Source organism: Scedosporium apiospermum (genome assembly GCF_000732125.1).
Source record: "Scedosporium apiospermum strain IHEM 14462 chromosome Unknown SEQ_SAPIO_0090, whole genome shotgun sequence".
In the NCBI taxonomy this organism is placed as follows: Eukaryota; Fungi; Ascomycota; class Sordariomycetes; order Microascales; family Microascaceae; genus Scedosporium; species Scedosporium apiospermum.
The window spans coordinates 1298365-1309559 of record NW_015971791.1 but is presented as its reverse complement, the minus strand read 5'-3'; the positions used below and the strand labels follow the sequence as shown (position 1 = coordinate 1309559).

The window sequence follows — 11195 nt, the reverse complement described above, 5'->3', positions numbered from 1 at the left end:
TTAAAAAAATTCTAATTTTATATTTATTTATATTTAAATTAAAATTAAATTATTAAAAATAATTTAAATTTTAAAAAAAGTTTAATAAAAACTAAAATAAAAATTATTTTTATTTTTTTTAAAATATCTATATAAAAAATTAAATCTTTTAATAAAAACTATTAACTTAATTTAAAAACTTTATTAAATAATTATATTAACTATTTAATATATTATTTTTAACTTTAGAAAATTAATATATTTTTCTAGTAAATTAAGAAGAAATAATATAATTAGTAAATTCTATTACTAGAAAAATCAATCTAGCTTACTAAATATTTTAATAATTATTCTAGATTTAAAGACTATAGTAATAAGGAACATACTATTATTAATTAATAATCCTATCTAAGTCGTCGACCTTTAAGTTCGTTAAAAATAGTTTAATTAAGAAGAGAACTATCTATTCTACGTCGCTCTCTATTAGAGGATAATCGATAACGTCGACTGCTAGCTTATTACTCTACTTCTCTGCCACCGCGTATCTATATCTCCCCTGACAAATCCATCTACCATAGTAGACCCAGTAGATCAACCCCGAGGCCAGCCCACGATGAGGCCGTTGAACTTTGGCAAAGGCGAACGAGTTCACGCCCCGGGGACGATCAGACTGCAATTGGGTGAGGTGAGGAACCTGGTGACCGTTTCTCCCCATATGCTGTCACCGAATCGTTGGTAGAATCCGCTGGGTCTGGAACGTCTAATAGGGGCTCCCAGAGGAGCGCAATAATTCCCCCAAAGCCTGTTAGCCTGTGCGGCGAAAGACAACGCTATAGCCGCGGAGATTATATCAACTCCTTATCCTATACCTACTCCAAAAAAAAATTCGACAATCCGTTGACCAACCAATCCATTTACAGGTGACCGGCAAAGATGAACTTGGTCGTCAACGTCCGTAGGTCCCTAAACGTCCAAAATACCGAATAGCCATCAATCTCATCAACCGCCCAGGGCCCGAACCCAATCTCCTCGCGAACCTGCCGAGCCAGATCTGGAAAACGGCCGCCGGGATTCTCCCAGAGATTCAAAATGGCCCGAAAATTCTCGAAGCCAGTCTGGTGCCAGAGCCGTAACATGATGCGCGCAGTTTGGGCCTGAATGCTGACGAGCAGCGACATGCGGTCGAGTAATTGCCGGGGGCAAATGAACGTGCTGCGAGCGAGGGTGCAGAGAAAGAGCAAGACGCCCGGGACGGGTCGTAGGGCTATCAGCCTGCCCAAGGTGTCTGTGCGTTCGAGGACGTAGCTGTAAAATGATAGCAGAAGGAGGCTCGATAAACAGTGGATGACGACCGACTTGGGGGTAGCCGGGAGGTCATCGCGGGTGTCCAGAAGCGACGGTTCCAAGCAGACCTGCCAGAGGAGACACTCATACTCCAGCTTCGACCAGGCCGACGCAGTGTCGACCTTGACGCCCTCCACTTCCATGGCCATGCGGCGCTGGTCGAACTCGGCGGCGTGCCTTGAGAGGCGGAGGTAATGGTGGCCAAAGGTGGCCGGATCGAGTGTTTCAGCGTAGCTTTGGAGGATCTGGGCTGGTAGGTGGAGCGGCTGGTGGAAGTGGCCGGCAAGGCGTCTCCAGACGTTGGTGAGTAGAGCGCCGGATAGAACTTGGGGTGGTACCGGGACTGTAGCAATTGCGAATTCATGCTCGACGGTATCGAGAACCTGGCCGTTTTACGGTGATTAGCTAGGTACTGGGCACATTGAAACGCGGCAAAACTTGCCTTTTGGAGAAGCGTGTCATCGTAGTTGACAAACGGGCATAGGAGAAGAGTCCCCGCAATTAGCGACATGGACGGTCGACTTTGATGTAGAGTCGACATTAGTCGTTCTGTACGTAGAGAAATATCCTCGAGCTCTCTCATCGAGTTCAAAGACAAGTGGCAAGCCAGGTCGATGCAGTGTTTGAAATCAGGATTTCGGCCACACTCGCCCTCCGCCAGCATCTCCGAGGTAACGAACGGCCAGAACGGATGGACATCTCGCCAATACTGCTCACTCATCGACAAAGGGCCGTCCTGACGGTCGTCAGCGGAATCTCTCGGCTGGAATAGGCGCTTGTTGGCCATGTCAGGCCGGCCGGCGAGCCGCAGTTGGCAATCGCCCGCCTTTAGATTGGCCGCATCAGCGTCATGGTCATTATTCACTCTGTCATCCCCGGTTTCGGGAACTTTCGAAGCGACTGCTTTTATGCGGGACGCGATCCGCTTGGACGTTTGTCGCCGCTTAAGGCTGGGGAGTCGGAGGCTGAATGCGCACGGCAGGTCGAGGTGCTCACAGTCGGAGCACCGGGCTGAGGCGGGTGGCACCACGCATTTCTTCTTACGATGGCGGCAGTAGTCGCACGACTTGAACATGATACGATAGAGTGGTGGGGTGGCACCAAAATCCCGGGTCTCAACTTGGAGTGCTGGTCGCGCGGAAAGATGCGGGAAGAAGTGCGGGACAAAAGGCGGAAAAAATGTCGGGGAAAGGGGCTGGGGAAAAATGCGGGGAAGATGCAGGGCTCCACGTCCATTATGTACCTATTGTGTTTCATGGATCCGGGGTATCTCCAGCACGGAACATGGCAGGTGGACATCGGCAGTAATGCATTCTTTACTTCGTAGTAGTATCGTATTTCCAAAAAGAGAAGATTTGTTTTGTACGCTTTCTGATGTTTTCTTTATTCGTATCCGGAGGTCACGCCCATACGGATAGTCTGAATGGTGCCAATGTACCTCGGTACATTTTCCCCATATTTTAGAGGTGATGCAGCGTTCGGTGAATTCGTCGGCCCCGGTGGGGGCAAGTAGTTGTACAAGGGGTCTTCATTTCGCTAGTAGGCGCTAAGTTCCCATCTAGACACTCGACTCTGCATGGGTTGGGCTCATAGAAATGGCATCCCTGCCAAGGGTCACCCACCAAGCCGAAGGAGTGACGAACAGGACGAAGCTCTCCCCAGATTTCGCCGATCATCACTTAGTCTCCTCGGCATAACCGTAAAGTATTTATATCGACCACAGTCCGAGCTTGAAGAATTCTCTTGCCGGTTGAGGGCCTGCCCACGACTCAAGCCTTGCCTGAGAGAGTGCCTACTTTTGTTCTTCTTCTTTCCCCCTTCATCTGAAGTAGAATATCAGATCTCCGCTGTCTTGTTTTCTCTTCTCCTGAGTACGACTCGTCATTTTCACTGCACCCGACAGGCAAAAACCACCTGCACCATGCTCGTCAAACTGGAGATTCTCTTGGCCGTCCATGCCGCAGGCTCCGTTGCTCTGTCTGGGGAGGCTCGAGCCATGATGGAGGATTCAATGGCCTGGATGGACAAGTTCTATGATCCGAGCCTCAGTCAGCTTTACGATCTCGAGTCCAAGGCAGCTATGAACCATGAGACGCTGACTTCGGCTTGGTATGCCGTCGGTCTCCTAGCACGCAACGGGAACCATGGGAAAGACGTTTCCGAAGCTGAGTCCATCATCTCCTACATCATCGCCGATCAACACGATAACCCTACAGACCTGTGGTATGGCGGCTACACCAGGGAGCCCGAGGAGCCGGACGTCGGTACGGCTGTGTACCCGGCTAAGGCGTACGGCTCTTGGGACCCGAACTGGCGAGGCTTCGTCGGCCTTAGCTTTATCACCATGTACGAGGATTTCGGCCATCTGCTGTCCCAGCCGCTCAAGGACTTGATGCTCGAGAGTCTCCACAACTGCAGCGTGGGCGACTCATACCGTGAGGGGGGCGTCAACAACGATAACCTCTACCCAGCCTACAGTAATCCGGCTATTATGCGCGCTATCGGGACTGGCTGGACCGGCCGCCACACCGGCGACGACAACATGACGAAAGCCGGAGAGGACTACGCTAAGAGGATCATCGAACTGTGGGACATGCACGAAACCCTCTCCGAGTTCAACTCGGCCACCTACACTGGCATCTCCCTCTTTGGCCTCACCCTCTGGAGCAAGTACATGCCCGAGGACTCCATCATGGCCCAGCGCGGCCCAGACATGCTCCGCGGCGTCTGGAACACCACCGCCCAGCTCTGGCATGCGAACATGCGCAACCTCGCCGGACCCTGGGACCGCTCCTACAGCTTCGACATGACTATCCACCTCGGCCATCTTTCACTGTTCCTCGCTCCCATCATCGGCAGGAGGGAAGCCGGACTCCACCAACACCCAGAGATTATGAGCCACGCCCGCGACTGGGCATGGGCTCCGCTCATCGCTGTACACTCCGAGTTCCACAACTCCCTGTTATCGGATGAGCTGAAGGACTCTCTCAAGACGTTTGGCGGCGAGAGGACCTGGAAGGGCCAGGCATACTATCCACCCTACGACCTGGAGTCGAGGAACATTAGCGTTTGGATGGGCGAGAAGCTGATGATTGGCGCCCAGTCCTACCGCACCAAGAGTAAGAATGGGCCGTCCAATAATAACGGGCAATTTCACCCTGCCGTTGCTCAGTGGATGTATGGCGACGGCAAGATCGGTTGGCTCTCCGTATGTTGTGCACCTGCCATCACTTTTCTACAGCCAACCTAGGAGTCGAGAAAAGAAATAAAAATTATTCGCTAACATCCACGTTTAGCTTCGATCCAGCCAAGCCCACATGAAGGTCGAGGTCCTCCCCAACCGCCTCAAGCTCACCTACCCCGACGGCAGGGCCGACTCCGTCTTTACCTTTTTCGTCTCCCCGTCGCTGCGTCAGCCCAATGTCAAGACTTGGGACGACATCCAGGGTGTTTCTATCACCGTCTCCGGCAACGTAGATGAGAAGTACGACTTGAAGTTCGCCGGGCGCTACGGCGGTTCGGCTGGGCCCTACTACGACCACAACTACTGGCGCTTTGAACACAAGATGCCTGCGGGGTTCGAGGGCACGCCGGAGTTGATCATTGACTTTGCCTCGGAGGAGTGAGCGAAAGTAAGAATTGAAGTGAGGGGATTGATTGACACTAGACAAGTTGACTCACATCAAATGAAAGTTGGAGGAATACGCCAGTCATAGTTGCACTTCAGGAAATTAGTATTGAGTTGTGTGTGGCAGAACAAGGACACAGTGACTACAATTACTCCCAAATCCCTAGACTCCAAAGCGCGAACTCTCTAGGCACCAGCGAAAAAGCGATACTACAGGTCCTTCGACCGAAATAAAAGGGGTTTCTTACGGATTCTCGGATATTTTCAAGGAGCATGTGTTTCTGCAAGGACAGCGTAAAATAAGGAGATAGATTTTATTCGTCTGTGGGCTTCAGCGATGATGCTAAATATTGGTCACAGGCGCGTCACCTGCATAGTACGCAAGCTGTGGCCAACAGCGCAGCTATTAAGCATTGATCTCTAAATAGCATCAAATGTTATACACTGACGGGGAGGCACTGCCTGGCTACAAGTATATGCCGGCGACCGTTGAAAGGCCCCCTTAATTGTATCAGTCCGTCTTACTCATTTAACCACTATCCGGGGCCTCAGCCGATCCGTTCACCCGAGCTCTGCTCAAATGGTTCGTAAGCCCGTTATTGGAGCAATTCACGTTATCCGTCTTGTTCATCCCATCGTCGTCCTCTATCGCAGACCCATCATTCAATTGCGCTTTATTCGGCACCCAGTCCGCCCCATAGTAGCGTATGCGCACGTCATCCCCTTCCCTCAGTCCGGCTGCATGAACGACATAAGTATCACCAGGGAAAACTGAAATACCATTGTCATCCCAGCAGACCTTGCGCTCTTCTTGCGCCATGTACAGCTCAAGGCATTTGACAGGAGCATTCGAAGTGATTTCGACCTTTCGGTCCAGAACCCGGAGTCTGATATCGTACGAGCGTGGGAGATGAACATATTTCAGCGGCTGCGGCCAGTCCGACGAGCGAGCGATGACACGCCCTTCGGCATCCCGCATGATGGCTTGCACGGCAGTCTTGTCGTCCACCTTGCAATCCTCGATTAATTCCAGGGAGCGGTTTGACGGAAGAACTTGGGGTTCCAGGATTCTCCTCTCACGAACTTGACCGGTCACCGTATCGAAGAGCCGTACCTCTACTTTGACTTGTGTGTCCTGAAGCGTCGTGTTTACGGCCCAGGCATCGAAGACGTAGGACTTTTTGGAAAGGTCATGGGGGGCACCTGGGATTTGTGGTGGCGCGGATTTAAGACGTTTAAGTTCGGGGTTGGAACGATGGATCCCGACGGCAAGGGGCGCGGACGCCCGCTTGGTCGAGTAGAAGGCGAGCTTCCGTTCCCCGTAAAAATCAATCATCCCCCAGCTAGAGACTGGCCAGCAGTCGTTGAGCTGAGAACAACGTTGTCAGTGCAATTCAGGGAGAAGATTCAGGGCAAGAGAAAAAACACACCTGCCAAATGAGTTGACCCCCGCAATACTCGCGACTTGGGCCCTTCCACTGCCGTCGGCAGCTGCGCACAGCGAATGCGAGGCATTCAGCCTGGATAAGCTGGGTAGCGTAGATCCAGCTCTCTAGGCGCATCGAGTCCACACGGATATTCTCCAAAACGTACAGGGCCAGCCTGCGCACCCCCCCTTCGGCCTTGTTGTGGAGTTCCATCACTGCACTTTGGGGATGGCGCTGTCGGGGATCCGTAGCGAAACGAGGAACAGATCGAATCGAGGGATAAGCAAGCATACCAAACTCGGAGACGAATCTGCCCGTAAGCTTGTCCCACATTTGATACGGCTCCTGAGTACCGTGCCAGACGTTCCACTGATGAATGTCGCCGATTGTGCGGTCGTCCGTCCTGCTGCCACCCCATGGGGAGCCGGGATGGTAAGGAACACCGGGTGAGTGCTCGGACATGGCGGCTGGAAGAAGGGTCTCATAGATGGTTCTAGCGGGGAAGGTGGTGCCGGCCCAGTCGCCCGAGTGGTCGTCCGGATTATAATCTAGCCCGAGCGACTCGATGACCTGGTAGTCTTCGTTGTTCCCGGCATAGAGCACGATGGAACAGTAATTTCGCAGCCGCTTGAGTTGGTCCGCGGCTTCCTTCTGAACACTCTGAGCGAATTCCGGGTAGCAAGGGAACTGGCCGCAGGCAAACATGAAGTCTTGCCAGACAAGTACGCCTCGGCGATCGCATTCGGCGTAGAGAGCCTCGTGCTCGTAGATGCCGCCGCCCCAGATTCGCAACATGTTCTGGTTGCCTTGCACGCAGCTCTCGACTGTCGCCGCATAGTCTTCCGGCGTTAGCGTTGTTAGGAATGAATGGCCCGGGATGTAGTTTGCTCCCGAAATATACACTGGCTGATTATTGACTTCTAGGAAGAAGCTGGTTCCGGGCTCATCAAGCAGGGCCTGCTGTACTAGGCGAACTCGGCGAATGCCCACAGTCATCGTGCTGGCGTGGACAGCATCTCCGTCTTTGCTGCGAACATGCAACTCAACAGTATAAAAAACTTGTGACCCATGGCCAATGGGGTACCACAGCTCTGGTTGAGTGATGCTGAAGGTGGTTCTACCCTGGCTGTCACCAGAGGCTAATGTAGAGAGTGCGTGGAAAGAACGCTGGCTAGGAGATGTGACGGTGACATTGATGTCAACGTCTCGGTCGAGAATAGCGCTCCATGACACGTCTAACGAAGCTTCTTGTAGATCTTCAGCAACAGCAGCGCAGGCGAACACATCGTATATTATGGACGCATAAGTCTCGAGACGGATCTCGCGGTATGGGCCACAGGAAAGCAGAATTGGGCCCCAGTCCCAGCCGTAATGATATGCCGCCTTGCGAACGTATAGCCGTGACCCTTCCCCATTGAACGCACGGAACTTGCCGTGCTTGGCCTCGAGGGCGCGGCCCTCGTGGAGTGCGCTTCTAAAGACGATGCGCAAAACATTGACGCCGCTCTGCAGGACATCTGAGACGTCGATACGGTGGCGGTGGAACATGTTGGAGGAGATGAGGATGAGACGGTCGTTCAGGAAAACGGATGCGTACGTGTCGAGACCTTCGAAGACGAGGTCTCGTCGCGAGTGTTTTGCGTTGGGCTCGTGGACGAACTCGCATTGGTACTCCCAGTCAGTTTCGCCTACCCATTGAACGAGCCGCTCATTTTGGTCGAGAAACGGATTTGGGATGCGCTTTGCATCGATGAGGTCTACGAAGATCTCCGTTGTTGGGTTGTTATGGGCGCAGGCGTGCCATTCCTCGTCGCTGCTGTGGCGGCGCCACTTCCATCCAGCGAGGGTCTGTGTCTGTGATGCCATGATAGATACAGGAAGGCTAAAGAGAGGTACCAGGGCGTAAAAAAAAGGTGCTAAGGTACGGAGAGGCCATGCAACAAAGAGGCATGATCAAATTTCGGTGCGCAAATGCTAATCCAGGCCGTTGGCTTTTGTATTGATAGTTTGTCCGGGCAGGCCGAGGAATCGAAATGGGACCCCGACGTTTTCTCCGATTCGGACGCTCGGAGTGATGCTGGCGGTGCTGGCAGTGCTCGGAGCCAATGACACGAGGCGCAATCCAATCCACTCGGGCGTCCATTTGGCATTTATGCGGGCCCATTCACCTGATACCTGATTTGCAAAGAATTGATCTACCTACTATGTTTCTAAGAAACAAAAGGTCATTTCTATAATCTCATCGCATCTTCGCTGGGTTGCGTAGACAAGCATGGTACTGCTCGAGTTAACACGGAATGTCAAGATACATGATCAGGATACTGTGCGTGAGGCCAGGCCATGTGGAGGTAGTAACGAGCCGGTGCCCACTTTAGAACCATGCTCGTCTTCTACTACAAATACATTGAGCAATGATTGAAGGGACAACCCTAGCTTGAAGCCCATATGGGGCCTCGAGATTCCTTGACAACTTCCATCCCTCTCGCAGGCGAATCAAACGCCGCCTGTCGGAGAAAACGTCGGATTTCCTCATGCCACTATCAACTCATCCCAGGGAAATGGAACCGCAATTTTGGTTGTTCGTCGAGTTTGCCGGTCACATTCGCCCCGCACTTGCCTGCCATCTCCTGGCAGAACCATGCATCTATCGGTCCGTGCCCAGGAAAAGGCAGACAAGAACATCAAGGTAGCAGCCAATTGATGCTAGTCCCGGGGACTTGGTCCCGAGAGCAGCTCATGGCAAATTACAAGCTAGCGAAGCGGCAAAATCTTCGGACTCGGTTAAAAAAAAAAAAAAAAAAAAAAAAAAAAAAAAGAGTCTTCCCAATGCTGGGGATCGCGGGGACACTCCAACACATGAGACGTTTCTGGGGCCACGGCCGCTATACGATCGGCATCTTATAAATCTCTTTTGATGCGCCTCGTCGAAAACATCCAGGCCCTTTACCCACTCCCACTTTATTTCCTCCCATCATCCCGGAAACCTGACTTCACCATGACTGCCTCCGAAGAGAAGCGAACCTCCGTCGACATCGATAGGCCCGCCGTGGCTGTCGACACCGCGATGCGCCAGACGGACGTGGCGGCCCTCGAAGTTATTAGTAGATTGGAACCCATCCAGACAACTAGCAAGCGCATGATCCAACTGTACATCATCTGCGGCTTCATGTTTCTCGGCTCTACCATGAATGGTTTCGACGGCTCGCTGATGGGTAACATGTTGGCCCTAGATTCCTTCCAAAAACAGTTTGACGCGACCATCGTCGGCGTGCAGACCGCTTTTATCTCCAGCATGTACAACATTGGCTCAGTCTGCGCCTTGCCCTTCATCGGACCGCTGACGGACACCTGGGGCCGACGCGTCGGCATTACCATCGGCTGTGCCTCTATCATCATGGGCACCATCATTCAGGGGACCTCCACCGCACTCCCCCAGTACCTCGCTGGTCGTTTTTTCCTAGGCTTCGGTGGCTGCATCGCCAACGTGGCCTGCCCCTCATACGTCGTCGAGTTCGCCCATCCCCTGTATCGCGGCGTCATCACGGGTCTCTACAACTGCTGCTACTATCTCGGCGCTATTCTGGCAGCTGCCGCCCTGCGCGGGAGCGTGCATTACGAAGACGGCAGGTCGTGGCTGATCCCCACTTGGGTCCAGCTCGTATTCCCCGTCATCCTGCTTCCGCCCTGCTACTTCTTCCCCGAGTCCCCTCGCTGGCTCTTCGTGCACGGCAAGGCCGACAAGTGCCGCGAGATCCTGGTGCGGTACCATGGCAACGACAACCCCAACTCTCTATACGTCCAGCTCCAGCTGCGCGAATTCGAGGAGGAGCTAGAACTCGACGGTGCCGACAAGCGCTGGTGGGATTACCGTGTTCTCTTCCACTCCCGCGCCGCCGTCTACCGCGCCATTCTCTGCGCCGTCGCCGTGTCCGCTTTCAGCCAGTGGACGGGCCAGAGTGGCGTCTCCTACTTCCTACCCGCTATGCTGTCCACCACCGGCGTCAAAGACTCGACGACGGTCCTCAACATCAACCTCGGCATCACCCTCACCAGCGGTGCAGCAGCTTGCTTCGGCGCCAGTCTCATGGACCGCTTCGGTCGGCGCAAGATGCTCATCTCGTGCTGCATAACTATGGCCCTGCTCTGGGCGGGCATGCTCGGCGGTACCGGAGCCTACTACGAGCACGACAACGAGGCGGCCGCCAAAGCGTCCATCGTCTTCGTCTTCCTGATTGGCATCGTCTTCTCCGCCGCGTATACCCCAATGCAGGCTCTGTACCCTGTCGAGTGTCTCTCGTACGAGCAGCGTGCCAAGGGCATGGCCCTCCAGAATATGGCGGGCAACGCCGCCGCGTTGGTCAATCAGTTTGCCTTCCCCATTGCTCTGGGCGACATTACTTGGAAGACCTACTTTATTTATCTGGCGACCTGCACGGCTGAAGCTGTCTACTACTACTTTATCATGGTGGAAACCAAGGGCCACACCCTCGAGGAGCTCACCGAGATTTTCAAGGCGCCCAATCCTCGCCTGGCGTCGCTGACGAAGAAGGAGAAGGTGGAGGAAGCCGTGGCCCAAGTCCAAGAGATTAAGACTGTATAATGCACGTTCCTTTCCCTGTGTAGGTTAAGCTTCGCAGGTGCCGCACCATTCTGACTCAGTACTGGCCAATATGGCTCTGGACTAGTATTTAGGATAGAACCCATTTTCAAACTAAGTAGTGTAATATCTATTACTACTCTACCACTGGCCCCCGCCACTGCCTGGCTAAGATGTTCGTAAAGCGCTATGTTTCTAGCTTTACGACCGATGATCATCG

The 11195-nt window shown here is 53.0% G+C and overlaps 3 protein-coding genes and 1 pseudogene across 3 annotated transcripts; 2 read left to right on the top strand and 2 right to left on the bottom strand.

The window, feature by feature from the left end:
- Window positions 1-893: 893 nt before the first annotated feature.
- On the bottom strand, window positions 894-2398 carry SAPIO_CDS4214 (uncharacterized protein; the record flags this gene model as incomplete). Its single annotated transcript, XM_016786816.1, has 2 exons — window positions 894-1666; window positions 1879-2398. The coding sequence occupies 2 exons, from the start codon at window positions 2396-2398 to the stop codon at window positions 894-896; spliced, it is 1293 nt and encodes a 430-aa protein (XP_016643792.1).
- An 846-nt stretch (window positions 2399-3244) lies between these two features.
- Window positions 3245-4949, top strand: SAPIO_CDS4213 (Uncharacterized protein; the record flags this gene model as incomplete). The annotated part of the gene is made up of 2 exons (XM_016786815.1): window positions 3245-4531; window positions 4620-4949. The coding sequence occupies 2 exons, from the start codon at window positions 3245-3247 to the stop codon at window positions 4947-4949; spliced, it is 1617 nt and encodes a 538-aa protein (XP_016643791.1).
- Window positions 4950-5480: 531 nt separating this feature from the next.
- SAPIO_CDS4212 (putative beta-mannosidase B) lies at window positions 5481-8244 on the bottom strand (the record flags this gene model as incomplete). The annotated part of the gene is made up of 2 exons (XM_016786814.1): window positions 5481-6320; window positions 6382-8244. The coding sequence occupies 2 exons, from the start codon at window positions 8242-8244 to the stop codon at window positions 5481-5483; spliced, it is 2703 nt and encodes a 900-aa protein (XP_016643790.1).
- Window positions 8245-9373: 1129 nt separating this feature from the next.
- Window positions 9374-10978, top strand: SAPIO_CDS4211 (annotated as a pseudogene; the record flags this gene model as incomplete).
- Between the last annotated feature and the right edge of the window lie 217 nt (window positions 10979-11195).